The sequence below is a fragment of the Osmia lignaria genome, chromosome 2 (genome assembly GCF_051020975.1).
Source record: "Osmia lignaria lignaria isolate PbOS001 chromosome 2, iyOsmLign1, whole genome shotgun sequence".
Taxonomy (NCBI): domain Eukaryota; kingdom Metazoa; phylum Arthropoda; class Insecta; order Hymenoptera; family Megachilidae; genus Osmia; species Osmia lignaria.
Window position 1 is genome coordinate 9146346 of NC_135033.1, and position 18583 is coordinate 9164928.

At 41.6% G+C, this 18583-nt stretch overlaps 1 protein-coding gene across 4 annotated transcripts in view; it reads left to right on the top strand.

Moving 5' to 3' along the window:
- LOC117606992 (reticulocalbin-2) overlaps positions 1-13220 on the top strand; it is a 108481-nt gene extending 95261 nt beyond the window's left edge. Inside the window, exons 1-5 of one of the 4 annotated variants that reach the window (XM_034330112.2) lie at positions 10724-11030; positions 11295-11533; positions 11599-11746; positions 11816-12271; positions 12340-13219. In XM_034330112.2, coding sequence (XP_034186003.1) covers positions 11314-11533; positions 11599-11746; positions 11816-12271; positions 12340-12511 — 996 coding nt within the window. In that variant the 5' untranslated portion in view covers positions 10724-11030; positions 11295-11313 and the 3' untranslated portion in view covers positions 12512-13219. Of the gene's footprint in view, positions 1-10723; positions 11031-11153; positions 11534-11598; positions 11747-11815; positions 12272-12339 lie in introns of those variants that run through there. The other 3 variants (XM_034330113.2, XM_034330114.2, XM_034330115.2) reach the window with 3 other exon arrangements.
- The last annotated feature ends 5363 nt before the right edge of the window (positions 13221-18583 follow it).

The following is an 18583-nucleotide window of genomic DNA, read 5'->3' on the forward strand; positions in this document are numbered from 1 at the left end:
TCGGAACAATGCGAGGCTACAATGCGAGGTGGGGGGGAGGGGGTGCGTGGAGGGAGAGGGTGCAGAGGTTCGCGGAGGTGGAGGAGGGTATAACAGGGCGGACAGAGGGGATAGAAGAGGTTTTGGGGGTGGAGTTGAACGAGAACGGTGCGAATGCGATATTGAATTCGCCCCTGGCGACGTGCCTGTTATCGACAATGTCCGACCGCTGGACCGGAAGCCATTTGCTCGCACTGTGACGAAATTTATGAAAGTTTCGCCGCGCTCTCGCGGTATAATTGGGAAGGCTGCCGCATGTATGGCAGCGGAAAGGTGCCACCTCGACCACCCCCGACCCGCTTCGAACATGTTCGCCAACGATTCTGCGCTGCTGGCCGATTCCGTTGCGGAAGCGGAAAGAAGAACGCCACGGCACCGTCTATTTCACCTTTGTTTCCCATCGGCCAATTGGCATTGTTTTTGTAACGGATATTTTCTATCGGGTTAACGCGAACAATGAGCGACGATGTTGTATTCCATACGTAATATTGAAAACTGAATTCAGAAAACGCGAGGGTGGATAGAGAAAATAAGTACACCGAGTAATTAATATATTTCTAATACCACGAAGAAAATGAAGAGCTCACGATCGGTGAATTCTAGTACAGATAGATCTTTCAATTTCTCTGGAAGCCGGGGCGGATTCGGGGCGGTTGTCGGGGACCGATAGAAATGCAATTCCCATTTCGCGATGAAAACCGCGGCTCGATCCGCGACGGATCCATATGCCGAGAAGTGCACCATCCAATCTGAAAGTGGCCGGTTAACGCGAACACACAGCTTATGCGCCATACGTTAAAAACGCATGTTCCTGTCCACCTACGTGATTCCGTCCAGAATCAACGAAAACCACTGATGAAAATGAACACTCCTCTCTACTAAAACCTTGCCGATTTCTTCCTTCTACTTCAGGATATTTTTACTAATATATCGCCACGATGAATTTCCAAAATTAATTAATCGTGCATTTAATTAATTTTGGATATAGAATTGGAAAATTGTGTTATTTGATGATACTTTGAGATGCAAATGTTCGGATACTTCGGTGAATAACCAACAGCTGTGAAGCTTCGAGTTCGCAAAAAATTTTCAAGATTGAGAGCGGCATCGAAACCGATGGAAATTGGCCGGTCGGCCATATGCGTCCGTTCTGGTATGCGCGCAAGTGAGCTGCAAGGGTGTCGAGGGGGAGGTGGATGGTGAACGGCAGGGTGGGCCGCATTACAAATTTAATCTTACAAATGGATCCGAAAACTTGGAAACAATGGAATATATGAAATGCGGCCGCGTATATCACGACGGCAGACACGGGGTGGTTCCAGCGGCAATATTGTCAGGGCCGATCCATATTCTCTATGAAGCAGAGGATGGGCCAGCGTCGAGCGAATATCGAAGTAAGAGAGGCAAAACACGCTTTTGGCACGGCAAGAAATCGCGAGATACACGCACGGTTCCTGTCACCCTCGACCCAGGACCCGTGCTTTCTCCGTCGAAATTCCTAACTCGAGATACGTCTTCAGGAATTTCAACTTTCTTCGTTCGAACGCGTTAACGATACCAATTAAAGGAAAGATATTACACCGAGAAATGTTTGGGAAGAAATGGCCGATTCATCCAGGCCGGTTCGATCGTGAATCTGAGAAGACAAGATACGCCGAGGGGTGTGTTCAAACGCAGAAACGGTAGGGTGAAGTCGTAGATTCGGGGCAGAATCTAGCCGGCTAGATTAGCATAAATATGGCGTCTTAGAACGGGGGCAGTTTGTCATCGTTAGCAAAGCACACGCTTCCTGGGACTCGACGAGTCACACTCCTCTGAATCGTCGTGTTGTTACTATTCCCTGTTGAAGCAACCAAGGAACGTCCCGCAGGAAGGAAACCAACGATGTAGGTTGCTCTAGGATACGCGAGGACCTACCGTGCGAGTTTCGTACCAGCATCCTGATGCTGCTGTGCCACCCTTTCCCACCCTCCCCAACTTGTTCCACCCTTTCCCGACCTTGCTAGTCGCAGACAGGTATTTCGGTAGCCGAACTTCCCGAACGCAGATTTCATCGTAATTGAAGAAAATGTTTTTATTGTATCATCGTTGAGAATAGGCTTCCATAAAAGGAATGGAAAACTTTGCTAGCAGGATATCGATTCGTTCTTTCGTTCAATCGGTCTAATAGAAAAGTAATGTCAACCCCAGTCGCGGACAGAATCTGCTGGCTAATACGTCTTGCGGAGTCGCAGGGGTGTTTATGAAGTATGGCAATGCGTTTTAGCAGATTGGTAACGGTACCGGGGGCGAGATCGTAATAACGAGTCCGTGGAAAAGTTGCACGAGCTTTCGTCCTCTGATCGATAAATCCGCGCTTTTATGTAATTCCAGCTAAACGATAAATTCGTTTTCTTCTTCTATACGCGATTACTTGGCGTTTTAAAACAGCCTGTACAGGGGTCAGAATCAGCCGATCGTTGTATCAATCGCGCAAACGTCATCGTTTCCAATGGAATCACGGAAACTTAGCACAGATTCGCAGACGACTCTCAGTCTCGTTCACGATCCCTCGACTTCCGTTCTCGGGGGAGCGTTTACCGCGGATAATTCATATTTATGACCGAGAACGCTTTATCAACCCCACTTGCTCTCGTATACATTTAATTGAGACGTCCGTGTCGGAGGCAATAGGGTGCGAACCCCGTTGTCTCAGGGGGTCGTCCCAGGCACAATGCTCGTGGCACTCGACCTACGTTAGCTCGAAGCGTTGTCGTTCACTGTCGTTAACGATCTTGCACGGATCTCCTGGATGCTCGACCGTGTGTCCGGTTCGATTCATTCTTCGCGATTCGTCGCGGATTATTGCGGCCGATCGTTGACCACCCCGATCCTTCCCTTTCGTTCGTTTTGCAGATTCACAGACACGTGGTTTCTCGTTATACTGAAACTTCCATCGATTTCGACAGACAAACAAGCTCGCGGTTAACCAACGACTGAAATTTTTATTAAATTCCACGCGACACTCAGTCTTGTTCCAAACGGTGGATCCTCGATTCAGGAGATCGTCGGGTGGAAGAAGTAGAAATAAATCGGCAATCGAGAAAATCGGAGCGTAGTTTCGAACGAACAGTCCATCGATTTACGAGCTGTTGCAGGAAGAAACGATTACGCGCTCGTAAAGAAGCTCGTTCTCGCGATCGACGATCGTCATCGAAGTCGCAACGCCTTTCAACGATTGCACCCATGTATCTGACCCCCCGCGATTGAGTTATCGCGCGATAGCAAAGTAATCGAAATGAAACTTCCACTCCTTCTTTCGAGAGAGGGGGCTCTCGTTTCTTTGCGAAGAAGAAGTTTCCGTCGCCGGGCCATGCTTATTATCGGCGGACACAGCAGCCGATCGGCTGCTTTAATCTTCGATCCTCGCCCGGCTTATTAGTCTGGGAATGGTTCGTAATTGAAACGCTGTTATCACGGCCTTCTAGGTGATTGCATCGGTACCCGCGAAGCCGAATCGTTCGCGTTTATCTGGCTGCAAGAACTTCGCGCGATCAGATCGCCTGGCGAGCGTTGCCTTTTTGGCTCTCTCGCTACGGGGAACTTAATGAAATCCTACCGGATATCGTTTTATCGGTGATTCGAGGAGATACTCGTGAATTAATCGAAGATTTGGGAAATGTGTTACATCAAGTGTCAGATATTTTTCTGCAAAGAAACTCCATTTTTTACGAGACGACGACTCGATGGACAAACAAAAGCTTTCAACTATCGATCCTCTTCCACGTTCGCCACCCCCGCGCATCGGGCTCCACCGGTTCCATAAGTATTTTCTCAGATTGAAAAGCTTTCGGCATGAAATATGGGTCAGAGATATGGGCTCGCAACCCTTCTACGGTTTTAATGGAATTAGTATTTAATACTCGGCCGAGGGCGCGAAAGGGGCTGGCCGAAAAGGGGGAAGAAACTAAGTGGATCTGTCCTGTTAGAAGGCCAGCTAACCGTTTACCGGTATTGCCTTTGCAGAAAATTTACTACTCGTTAGAGGTCTCGAATTAAAAGCTCGGAAGAAAAAATACTACCCCTCCCGATTCCATTTACGCGGAGACTCTTACGCGGAGAGGTGTCTTGCCGAAGAGATGGAGAACCACCCCTGTCGGAAAACAAACAAGGAATCGAATAGTAACTTCGTTCTCGGATCGAACAGTTACTGATTTAACCCTTTGAATCACTGGGAAATATTTTCTGAAAAACAGAAAGAAGTTTGGGAAAGAATGCGACGTCTTCGCTCTGGTTCCCTCCATATTGGTGGCAAAGCGTCGGGGTAGAAACGTCGATGAAACAGCGAGAAAACGTGTAGCAGCGATTTTAACGTGCACACTTCTGCTCCGTAGGTTCGGTCAATAAGCGCAATAAACTCATTCCGCGGTTTACTGCGAATCGCTTTACAGCCGTCTCGGTTACGACGCCACCTAGTCCTCCATCGCTCGCCCTCATCTCTCTCTCTCTCTCTCTCCTACGTCCGTACACTTCACCCTTCGATCGCGGCATCGTTTTCTTTGTCGTTGAAAGTCCGAGCGGAACGAGGGTGGAACTAGTTACCGAAACTGCGCTAGTTTAAATTACGAGCTACGGCGCCTTGGCGATTTATTTTTGAAGGGTGCCCCCTCCGACCAGCCTCGCGGGCATATATCCGCGAAACTATGCCAAGTGTCATCCTCTACTTTATTTCACCAGGCTCGTTTCGACGTTACTTTCCACCGTACACGACTCTCGTCTGGCCGGGCAAGTTTCTTTCCTCGGGTGAAAAGTTGCCGAACATTTTTAGGACAGAGATATCGCGCGTTCATCGGACAATCGTAACATAAAACACTTGGACTACGCTCGCTGCTGTTTTATATCGTTATCGAAAGAGCGAAAAGGGTTGCGAAGTTTTCGGGATACGAGAGGGAAAAAAAAAATGAAGAAAAGAAGAAAAAAAAGAATGAAAACATCCAGAGATCGGTAGCTACGTCTCGTCTCTGTTATCAATCTCTTTTACTCGTTCTCTCTCGCTCGGACATTTACATGGCAATAGCTGATGTACCTACACACCGGCCCGGGTTGTTCCCCGAGGCCAGAATTGAAACCACCTCATTACCAGCCGTTGGCTGGGGGTCGCGTGGAAGGGGTTGCCAGAGGGACGAGGCGGTTGCCGGAGAATCCGTTTTGCGAATATTGGAGGTAATGTCGCGAGCGGTTTTATACAACACCCGTTCCGCCTTTTTCAGACCCTCCACCCCGTACGGCTACCACCCTTTTCAACCCCGTATTACGGCCAGCCTGATGAAAAATGGAAATAGCTATCCTTCGCTTCTCCCGTCGACGTCGTTTATATTTAACAACGACCAAGTACTCTATTCTAGAGCTACTTCGTGTCTCTCAATTGTCCTTGATTTCCCAGATATTTAAACCTTAGAAATATCGTTTTTTTTTTTTCAAATTTCGTTCGAGATAAATAGGTAAAACCACCCTTGAATTCTCTCGGAATTTCTTCAAATCTGTTTGAAGCATCGGAAAGGGTAAGAATCGCGTAGTGAGCGAAAGAGAGCAGTCGGTTGAAGGCATAGGTGAGGCGAGGAACAGAGCCTCCGAGCAGATGACACGTTCGAGCCGTGGAAGATAAGGAAACGACGCTCGTAACACGACCACGAAGATGCCCGCATTACGAAACACGAACCGGCAGTCGCCTTTACGACGCCGCGATACCGTTGAACAGGGTTGGATCACGCCTTGCGCATAACAACAGCAACCCCTTCTGAAACGCGGGCCCTCGAACGCGGCAACTTTACAAGTTTAATTAAATGTTTCCCATAACCGTGCCCTCTAAAGGGCCCTGGAAGAAAGCATCCTTGGGATATTCTAGTTTTAACCACGATCATTCGATAAAACCACCCCCTCTCTCTCTCTCAACGAACGTTGTTGCGTTGCTTCTTCAAACTTTAGTGCTCTTGAAATTTTCATCGAGTTTCCTATATAAATCTACTTCAAGATTTTCCGAATATTTCCATACGTCTGTTTTATTCGAAAAGAGCAACACGTAATCGACCTCGACGCCAGACTCGCGAATCGAAATCGACTTCGCATCCGCCGTACGGCGAGAAACGACACGAAAGTTTTCCAGTTTAAGAACGGACATGCAAAACTTTTCTGTTACCACACACGGGAGCGAGAAGTTTCGCCAGGATCGGTCCGTGAACTTCATTCCGCTTCCGTTCACCGAAAAAGAATGGACCGGTCGTGTCGGGGGCATATTGGTGATCTCGGCCACGAGGAATATTTCTACCAGCGTTTCCAACCCCCGCGCCATTCTATCCCGGTCAAGATGGCGGTTTCTATACAACGCTTTTTCATTTGCATAGAGATTCTATGTATTCGGGATTTTACTCGAGTCTCTATACTTCACCGTTCGAAAACGATGCAGTTTCTTCAAGTTCTCAGAATACGAACGTTCTTTTCAAATACTCGAATTATTATGTAGTTACGAAACTTTTAACGTTTGCTAATATTTTCATTAGAAAAAGGATAACAGTCGTATCGTAACAACGAGTACATTTTCCGGGGAGAATGCTCAAGACGTTCCGAGGGAAGTCAAGATGGCGTTTCAACTCGCAGTGTGCTCCACCTTATATTAGCATATAAACTCGTTGCCTCCAGCAAGGGCCACTCGCAGCTTTGATTTATGTACTAAATATGCCTTACTGGCGAACCAACCACCGTAGAAGCTCTCTGGAAAAGGAACACAGCTTCTCGTTGCCGAGTTCCCGGCTTTGCATTCTTGGGAACATCCTCTTTTGTTTCGTTCTAAATTTTCCGTAGCGATACCATCTTCTTTTTCGGACGAAAGAAAGACTTGGAGAATTTTCCCTTAGACGGATTCGTCCGGAGGGTCGGCGACGCACGATATTTAGCTATTTAACCCATCCAACTGTATCGAAACGTAAATTTTCTCTACGTATCCTGTTCGTACGTAGATTTGAAAGGGTTCAAGACAATGCTTTTATATCCCAGTCCGAAGTAGAGACGATTTCCTCGGAGAAAAAAGCGCACGACAGGCGAATCGCTCGTACGCTACGATAAGTATGGTAATACGTTAGAATTAAAAGTCCGGTTAAGCCGGTAATATTTCAAGATCCGCGGGTGTATCAAGGCGAATAAGCATAAATGAATAATTGCGCGATAGATAATTTAACGTGCACGCTGAACGTCGGACAAACGCGCTGCTCGATTCTCTCCCGTTGTTATCCTGCCGCGACGTTCCTTTAATTATCTCGATATTTCTCGTATTCCCTAGAAAAAACATTGGCAGACGCGATGGAAAAATTGCTCGAATCGAAGCGACACGAAACAGCTTCTCGATGTCCTGTCGATCGGATCCTTGCGTTCGACTGTTCGGTTTTTCCTCCTTCCAACTCTGGAATGCAAATCACGAATATCGACTACCCTTTTCCTGATTTAGTTACTCCGACACATTTGTCAACATTATTTGTACTATTTTTTCAAATATTCTCCGAGCGAGGAAAATAAATAAATTGGACTTTTATTTTTTCCCTTCGCGTCAATCCTTCGAACTACCTTCACATTGTATGTCGGAGAAGATATTGAATCTATAAAGCATTATTATGGAGTGCATCGCACTGAATTCCATGATGCAGGGAAAATTTTATGAGCTGTCAGGATTTTTTCATTGATCAACACCGGAAGGTATAAACATAGAGAAATTTGGATTTATGGAAAGTCGATCGAAAAGCATGCATCCTATGATTTAATATTTTTCATTATGCTTTCTTCGAGGGACCAAGTCTGATTTCATTTTTATTCTTTTCCCTTTTTAACATTCCGTTGCATAGAGAACGGTGAACGCGCACAAGATTCGTTCGACCTCTTCCTCCCATGAAAATGATTACGAAAGCCATTCGATTATGCTTCCTGAGAGTTTATCATCACCGCTCGTAAATTCTCCCACCAGGAAAAGCAATCTGCGCGTTCACTGCGAATAGCAGCGGCGGCGTTCGTTGCCGAATAGACCGGTAATCCCGAAGATACGAAACGATAAAATGGGAAAGAAGAAAAGGAACGAAGATTCTGAAAGTGGCCCGTAATGAAGGCGACCAAGATAAATATGGAAAAGAGGGATTAAAGCAAATGGCCGAACGGCTTCGTATCCAGCTTCAATATGCTTGAAAGTGTCCCGCTGACGTGGCGTTTCGAAATTGAATGTCCACCGAGGGATTTGGTAGACGTCATCGTTGATGATACGCGAAACGAGACGGGATAAAAATGAACAAATTTCTCTTTTTTTTTTTTTTTTTTCATTTCAAACCATTTATTTTTAGCAAATGACAATCTAAATACACGTTAAATAGACAACGATTTAACACCGGTGCAGGCTTAAACAAACGAAACTGGCTTCGAGCTACTCCTCTCTGCGGTTAATATGACCAATGTATGTATGGGGGCAGGCAGCATATAGGGCTTGGGGTGCATAAATATACGTGTATGCGTCACCGCACGCATAAGTGCCGATGAGGGGATTTGTAAATGATCTTAACGTCTCGCGTCAATCACTTACGCCGTCTTAACACGCTTGATCTACAAATTTATGATTGTAAAAGATACGATAGTGATCGGCGTAAGTTGTGAGATTCTTTTCTTTTCATTTCGGACGATCCTGGAGGCAGTATTTCCCTCGTAGAGTCTACAGGAAGTCAGCTTACAATCCTTTTCCCGCGAAGCAGGTCTCGACATCCGCTCAGGATTCACCTAGAAAAAAAAAATATATATATATATATTCAGCCGGTTGATATACCGAGCTGGAGAAACGAAGTTCTCTTAAGACGTCGGAAACCGCGGAAAAAGAATCTTTCGTAGACGAAGGAAGGGAAGAACGGTGGCGCGAAGGGGCGAAATTACGTCAAAAAGTCTGGAGAATTTATCGGAGCACTTTTTAAACTCCTCCTTCGCGCGATTAGCATATTATTTCTATGGAAGACCGACTATGGAAAGTGCAAGCTCCTCTGTCGGGGGGTGGACCGGGGGTTAACGCGGCCAGGAGCATATCAAATATGTTGATAAATGATCCCTTTGAGCGATGAATAGGCGGTGTCGGCCACTCTATGTATCCTTTTTTCGGTGTGCTAGGAACATTTGAATGTCAGAAGGATTGCCTTCCTTCGCTGGTTGATCTCGAATCGACGTCGCCCTTTACACAGGCGAGAAAAATCACAAGCGTCTGCGTTCTACCCGCTGAAATATTCCGATGGAATCGAAAATATTCTTCAGCAACTCTAGACGACGAATTCGTTAGACGCAATCGAATATCAAATTCCTCCCCTTCTTCACGGGGGGTGATTACCATCCTTCACAGCTAAAGAAGTAGCTGCGAAAGCTTATTATTAGATCTATAAGAACTCCGAGTACTTATCAATTTAAATAATAAGTCCAAAAAATGAAAACAGTGATTGAAAATACCCTACTGGAAAGATGAAAGCAGGGGTAGTTGACGGGGAGCGAAATAACCTCCGGAGGATCAAATTGACCCCTGGTCTTTGATCTTGAATTCGGTCAACAAGCATACAGAAAGAAGCGTAAGCAGTTTTTATTGCGAAGAACCATGTAAAACAGTCGGGTTTCCGTCTTGCCAATCAGTTCTGACCAACCACCCTTTGCCAATCTCCATATGATTTAGCTAGGCGTAAACTTGCCTCGGAAAAGTTTAACAAATGAAAAGCGATAAAGCATACATTGAATACAGAGGAGCCAAAAGCACGATGTTTTTAAAATTGCAAAAATACGGTAACGGCGGAAGATCGTGAATCGAAATGATATTTTATAGTATCCGCGACGGTATAGGGGAACATTGAAATATTTCTCTGAACGGGGATGTTTAACAAATTTTATCGTTCGACTGTATTTTACAAACCAGCGAACAATAACGTTCTGACAATTAGCATCATAAAAGGAAGAACACACGTCGGAAAGCATAACGAGAACGGAATAAATTTTCACGCAACCCAAAATTAATTGCAAGCTTCGTTAGAAAAGTGTATTGGTAACGACAGCAGGTAATGCAAAATCGTCAGCTAATAAAATGAATTCCTGAATTATTGATCAGAGGTACGTAGTGTATTTATCGACCGAAAAGACGTACTGCAGGGATAATTTATCGACGCTCGATTCCAACAATAGATCATCAAGGAAATGTTTAAAATTGTAATATTATGATAATTATTGTGGCATCGTTTCATTGTTCGTAATCCAGCTGTGCTTGCAAAATTTATCAAATTTAAGACCGGTCTTGAAAATGAATGTTGATTCACGAATAATATTAAATTCATATCTAAAAGTCTAACTCGATTTCATGACAAAAAAGTATTATAAAACAGCACTTATAGTATATTGAGATAGCCTTCGATAAAAATCTTTTTTTATTGGAATAAAATCAATACGATTAGATTAAATTTCATATTATCTACTCTTCAAGATAGTTAAAAAGTTGGTGTTTAAAATTTTATGTCTTTATACTAGAAATCGTGATGTTTTAAAAAAAAATATGCTGAGTAGAGCATGATATAAAAGAACATCCGTTTCAAATCGACTTATCTATTTATTATGGTAAGTTAAAAAAAGAAGACTGTTCTCTGATACATCTCAGAGCATCTCCTCTTTCGCTGGATGGCTAGGGAAGTTAGAAATAAATTGTACGCGTGTTAAATCTATTTTTGAACCCTCTCCCGAGAACAAAATCATGACCGCACATACTGATCGTGGCTAAAGCAGACTCGAAGCTCTTTTTTCTTTCATTTCTTTTCACAACAAGTCGCACTAAGTTCTAATATTTCAACACGTGAGTACTATTGACGTTCTGAACCGAAAGTAAAGCTTTATCTCAAGATTTTTCTTAATGAAATTGACATAAAGTGATTATAATAGAATGTGGAAAAAATAATAATTAGTTTAACTGTTTCCAAGGGGTGAGTGAAAATAATGAACCTTCTGTACCTTCTGTAATTTTCTATGGTATTTATTGTATCTCTGCAGACGATAAACGTTTTAATAAAACTTCTTGATTCAGAGAAAGGTGAATTTGAAAATTATCAAAGATCGATTTTCGAGAACGATTAGACGACATGCGTAACAACGAACAGTCGATAAGGCCATTATGATATACTGTGTCGATATCACTGTATCTGTCAAATTTCTCATGTTGTGAGGTTATCTACCTTTATTGTTTTCAGACTTTTCTCAAAACTTACGATGGGTACACGCAAGATGCGTGTTAGAATTTCGCTATTCGTTATTGTTACAATTTTTGGGTTCTTTCCATTTGGAAGTGCTGCATCAGCACATATACATACTCATATACACAACAAACCCAACAGCCATGAAAGGACAGATGATGGTGCATTCAGTCCACGAGACGCGAATCATTATACAGGAGGAGAACATCAGGAATTTGATCATGAAGCTATTCTGGGTATAAATCAAGCGTTAAGTTTAATGTAAGCTTATAAAATTGTCTTATCGTGTATTGTTTTGCAGGAAGTGCCAAAGAAGCGCAGGAGTTTGATAAACTTCCAATGCAAGAATCAAAAAGACGTTTAGGAATATTGTTGAAAAAAATGGATTTGAATAATGATAAGTTCATTGAAAGGAATGAACTAAAAGCTTGGATCTTACGTTCATTTAGGTACAGATAATTTAAACACTGTTAACTCATTGAACAGAAATTAGGGATACTAATTTATTTTGTGAATAGCATGCTTTCTGCAGAGGAATCTCAGGATCGGTTAGAAGATGTTGATATCGATGAAGATGGTAAAGTTAGTTGGGATGAGGTTCTACGAGATACATATCTCACTGATTCAGAAGATGCAGCTTTAGATGAAAAACTCATAAGCGATGATGAAGAGACATTTGAAGCTGCTGATATAGATAAAAATGGTTATCTGGATTCAGAAGAATTCAAAGCGTACACCCATCCTGAAGAAACACCTAGAATGTTTCCACTCTTATTGAAACAAGCTTTAGATGACAAAGATACCGATAAAGATGGATATATTAGCTTTCAAGAATTTATTGGCAATAGGGCAAAATCAGAAGATAAAGAGTGGTTAATAATAGAGAAGGATAAATTTGATTATGAACATGATAAAAATGGTGATGGAAGATTAGATTCAGATGAAATACTTTCGTGGCTAGTACCAAGCAATGAGTAAGTCAATGTTTATAGCAAAATTTGTTATAATTAACAAACGGTATGATCATACAATAATATTTCAGGGAAATTGCGAGTGACGAAGTAGACCATTTATTTGCTGCATCTGATGACGATCACGATAACAGATTATCGTTTGATGAAATTTTGGAACATCACGATACTTTTGTAGGTAGTGAAGCGACAGATTATGGAGATCATTTGCAGGACATTGAACGTTTCACTGATGAACTTTGAGAAACGATAAGCACAAATTTTATCCCTCTTCGTAATTCCTATCATAAATTTACATGACTGAAAATATTTTTAATACTTCTTAATGCCACATTTTTAACTCTTCTGTGTTTCGGTATTCCAACTTATTCTGTGTTTAGAATATATATTATAAGCAGTTATACGGAACTATTTAAAAATGCACAAAATACTCAACAAATAGTGTCTCAGTTATACAGTCTTCCAATTTTTATTAAACTTTAGTGCCATAGAAACACTGGCATTACATTATGAAACGTTAAACTAGGGTTTATGTTACATATTGTTAGTAAGAGTTACCAAATACCATTTGTATTTCATTTTTAGTATTTATTGCGTAACTGATCGGTTACGCATATCCCACGATATAATTTTCTCATTATTATTGAAATTCTAATTAGTTAATTGAAAATTGAAGTGGCAATTTAAGTAAATAGTAATTTAAAATATTAGATTTTACTAATTATTGTTCAATATTCGTATATAATGCAAGTTCAAAAATCATCAACGGAAAAATGGAGGAAATTATTCTGTTTATGCAACTTAGTTTAATTAAAAACTGAAAATTATGAGATAATTATATCATAATATATTCACTGTTTGATGCAGTGTTACCTTCTTTTCGTATTATATAACGAATAATGTGTAATGTGATGAATTTTTTTTTAATAAAACGTGAATAGACCAAATCTGCAGCGTATTTATATAAAATATTTTTAATTAAAAATATTGTTAGGACACTACACTTCCGATTATCATTCAATAACTATTTGATCTATAATAAATTAGCGAAATAAATTATAAAATTTATGAAAATAACAAATTTCAATTAATAAATAATTATTTAGTTAATAAACAATTGTAAAATTAAAAATTATATTGAAAAAAAATTGTTATAATAATAATTGAACAAAATTATACAAGATACCCACTCGTAAAGATAAAAAAAAAATTAATTTCAGTAGTTATAACAATAATTTAGTTAATAAACAATTGTAAAATTAAAAATTATTGTTAAATAAATTTTAATAAAATAATATTAAATCTAAGTCGAGGGAACCGACCGCGGCGTCGGTTAAGCGGAACGTCACGGTTGATTGGGCACCGGTATAGTCTATGACCTCGAGCGAGGACAAATCTAGTCAGTCTTATCGCGGCCGCCGAGGAGTGCGCATCACCTGTCAAACATTGACAGGTACGAGTATACGCTTGGATTATTAGAGCATGTGTTCACTTATGGATTACTTAAAGTGATAGTGCTTGTGCTTAGTGTTTTTTAATACGTGCTTGTGCATACCTATTGGGATTTTTTAACACATTTTATGGAGTAGTACCCCATGTATCTACATGTGTACTAGTGAACCCCCTTATGTGATTGGGCATGTGTATACCGGTTTATTAGTGGCTTCTATAGTGTGATTATTTATATGTTTGCAAATGTTTTATGGGGTTTTATGGTGTTATTATTTATGTGATTTGTCATATTTTTACAAATGTTTTATAGTTGTGTTAGCTATGTGTTTTCACATGTGTATGCAAATATTTTTGGGGGTCTATGGTGTTGTTAACTACAAGTTTTGCAAATGTATTATGGGGTTTTATGGTGTTATTAGCTCCGAGTTTTGAAATAATTTTGCAATTATTTTGTAATGTTTTATGGTGTGGTTCCTTATGTGTTTGCATGTGTATTACTGTGTTTTATAACGTCGTTATTGCCATGTAGTTTTGCATGCATATTTTTAAATTAGTTTATATACTAGAAAATGTATTGCTTATTTATTGCATGTTTGCATGAATAAATTTGAAAATATTAACTGAAATAAATTGAGAGAACACGTATATCGTTCAAGAGTCGTGATTTTTATGTTTTCAGATGAGTGCTTTGGCCATTGAGGGTACCTTTGACGAACCAAAAACCAAGCTGCCCAATCTTGATGGTACCAGAGCAATGGACTAATGCATGGCGAGTGCAGCGGTGCAAGTCAACGATCGGTGAGTCGCATGCTTTAAAGTTCCTCCGGTTCCCATCATGTCGTAGGACGAATGGTCCGAAGCGACACGGGAACTGGTTGTAATTTTTATTTTTTGAGCGAGCATAGTGACCCACGAATATCACTGTATCATTTTATACAATGATAATCGTGCAAATTGCTTTTTTGTGTATTTTATGCCTTAGCTCAGGATAGGGTTTTCTTGTACATATTTACACATATAGATTTCGAATTTAAAAATGTAGAGAAGTCGGATGACCCTCCGACTTCACAATACACTTTCTTTTTTATATGTACAAGAATTTATTTCGCGATGAGCGGATTTCAATATCAAAGTAATAAGCATGAATACTATTAATTATTATAACTACTTACTTTGATAACGAAATCGCTCTTGAAATTGAAACGTTTTTCCGATTTTACTCGTGAAATTGGCATCAGTTTAGTATATGGGCTGGCCCCCAGGGGGGTCGGTATTTGCTCTTCAAGCATTGTATAAAGTTCACCTTTCGTAATTGAAATTCATTCTGTCACGTTCATGATTCTCGATCCTAAACACTCATCATTCACACTTCAGCCTCACAAACTCTATCACATAATCATTTATCCACCCGCATACCGTTGTGTAGTAAAATATTACCCCGTTAGGATTTTCAAGTTTAAGTAGTGTTGCGAAAAATTTTCAACGCGAAAGTAAATATTACCCCGTTAGGATTTTCACGTTTAAGTAGTGTTGCGAAAAATTTTAAACGCGAGAGTAAATATTACCCCGTTAGAATTTTCAAGTTTAAGTAGTGTTGCGAAAAATTTCCGGCGCGAGAGTAAATATGACTATACACTGACTAGTATTCAGTGGGAATCCTTTTGGTTTTTATTTGATAAAATTAGTTACAAGGATTCCGCGGCATAAGACCGTGAACACCACCTCATGGGAGATAAAACCATGCATTACTAGGCCTTTCAGGCACAGCCATAGAGTACGGAACATTTAAGTATGTTGCATCCCATACGCTAAGCTGTCTTAAAGTCCTTTTGCCTATACTATGGGCGTCCACCACTCGAACACGTTGGATGCAACGTGTTCGATGGGTGGGTAGCGCTCTTAGCGAAGGGGTGCACCCTGCCTGGGCCTAGAGCCTTAAACAGGCGGGGTGGGTGGTATGTAGCGTCGGGCGCAAGTCCAGGGGGCCTAAGAACCTCCGTTGCCAGCTGATATTAGCAGTGGACGAATGTTTGAGTCATATTTGCTCAATTTTGCTTTTCAGTATTTGCTCTTCAAGCATAATTTAAAGCTCCCCTTTAGTGATGTTGCTAGATCAGGATTTTCTATTTTAATTAGTGTTGCGAAAAATTTCCAGCGCGAGAGTAACTATGACCATGCACTTACTAGTATTCGGTGGGAATCCTTTTGGTTTTTAAACTCAATGTTTTATTAGTTAATCAAATTAGTTACAAGGATTCCGCGGCATAAGACCGTGAACACCATCTCTGGGAGATATACCCATGCATTACTAGGCCTTTCAAGGCGCAGTTTAGAATGTGGCGCCCATCCATAGGTTCCATTTAATAAACTGCAGTCCTTTTGTCTATACTATGGGCGTCCGTCAATCTGACACGTTGGATGCAACGTGTTGGACGGGCGGGTAGCGCTCTTAGCGAAGGGGTGCATCCTGTTCTAGGCGGGGTGGGTGGTATGTAGCGTCGGGCGTAAGTCCAGGGGGCCCGAAAACCTCCGTTGCCAGCTGATATTAGAAGTGCACCATTTTTGCGTCATAGTTGCTCTATTTTGCTTTTCAGTATTTGCTCTTCAAGCATTCTATATAGCTCTTCTTTCGTACTTGAAATTCATTCTGTCACGTACACGGTTCTCGACCCTAAACACTCATCATTCACACTTCAGCCTCACGAACTCTATCACATAATCATTTATCCACCCGCATACCCTAGTGTAGTGAAATATTACCCCGTTAGTGTTGCGAAAAATTTCCAACGCGAGAGTAAATATGACAATGCACTGACTAGTATTCGGTGGGAATCCTTTTGGTTTTTAAACTCAGTCCAATATTTTATTTATTTAATCAAATTAGTTACAAGGATTCCGCGGCATAAAACCGTGAAACACCATCTCATGGGAGATAAACCCATGCATTACTAGGCCTTTGCAGGCGCAGCTTTAGAATACGGAACATATGAAAATATGTTACCATATTCTAAACTGTAGTCCTTTTGTCTATACTATGGGCGTCCGTCAATCTGACACCGTTGGATGCAACGTGTTGGACGGGCGGGTAGCGCTCTTAGCGAAGGGGTGCATCCTGTCCTGGCGTTACGACGTCCAGGCGGGGTGGGTGGTATGTAGCGTCGGGCGCAAGTCCAGGGGGCCTAAGAACCTTCGTTGCCAACTGATATTAGCAGTGCACCATGTTTTATGTCATAGTTGCTTAATTTTGCTTTTCAGTATTTGCTCTTCAAGCATTGTATAAAGTTCCCCTTTCGAACTTGAAATTCATTCTGTCACGTTCATGGTTCTCGACCCTAAACACTCATCATTTGCACTTCAGCCTCACGAACTCTTATCACATAATCATTTATCCACCTGCATACTCTTGTGTAGTGAAATACTACCCCGTTAGATAGATGTTAATGTACCAGTCATGTTTCTAGATCAGGATTTTCTATTTTAATTAGTGTTGCGAAAAATTTCCAACGCGAGAGTAAATATGACTATACGCTGACTAGTATTCGGTGGGAATCCTTTTGGTTTTTATTTGATGAAATTAGTTACAAGGATTCCGCGGCATAAGACCGTGAACACCACCTCATGGGAGATAAAACCATGCATTACTAGGCCTTTCAGGCACAGCCATAGAGTACGGAACATTTAAGTATGTTGCAACCCATACGCTAAGCTGTCTTAAAGTCCTTTTGCCTATACTATGGGCGTCCACCACTCGAACACGTTGGATGCAACGTGTTCGATGGGTGGGTAGCGCTCTTAGCGAAGGGGTGCACCCTGCCTGGGCCTAGAGCCTTAAACAGGCGGGGTGGGTGGTATGTAGCGTCGGGCGCAAGTCCAGGGGGCCTAAGAACCTCCGTTGCCAGCTGATATTAGCAGTGGACGAATGTTGAGTCATATTTGCTCTATTTTGCTTTTCAGTATTTGCTCTTCAAGCATAATTTAAAGCTCCCCTTTAGTCATGTTGCTAGATCAGGATTTTCTATTTTAATTAGTGTTGCGAAAAATTTCCAGCGCGAGAGTAACTGTGACGATGCACTTACTAGTATTCAGTGGGAATCCTTTTGGTTTTTAAACTCAATGTTTTATTTAATTAATCAAATTAGTTACAAGGATTCCGCGGCATAAGACCGTGAAACCATCTCATGGGAGATAAAACCATGCATTACTAGGCCTTTCAAGGCGCAGTTTAGAATGTGGCGCCCATCCATAGGTTCCATTTAATAAACTGCAGTCCTTTTGCCTATACTATGGGCGTCCGTCAATCTGACACGTTGGATGCAACGTGTTGGACGGGCGGGTAGCGCTCTTAGCGAAGGGGTGCATCCTTTCCTAGGCGGGGTGGGTGGTATGTAGCGTCGGGCGTAAGTCCAGGGGGCCCGAAAACCTCCGTTGCCAGCTGATATTAGAAGTGCACCGTTTTTGCGTCACAGTTGCTCTATTTTGCTTTTCAGTATTTGCTCTTCAAGCATTATAGAAAGCTCTTCGTTCATACTTCAAATTCATTCTGTCACGTTCACGGTTCTCGACTCTAAACACTCATCATTCACACTCATCATTCATCAGTATAGTGAAATATTAGCCTGTTAGATGTTTATGTACTAGTCATGTTTTTAGATCAGGATTTTCTATTTTAATTAGTGTTGCGAAAAATTTCCAACGCGAGAGTAAATATGACAATGCACTGATTAGTATTCGGTGGGAATCCTTTTGGTTTTTAAACTCAATCCAATATTTTATTTATTTAATCAAATTAGTTACAAGGATTCCGCGGCATAAGACCGTGAAACACCATCTCATGGGAGATAAACCCATGCATTACTAGGCCTT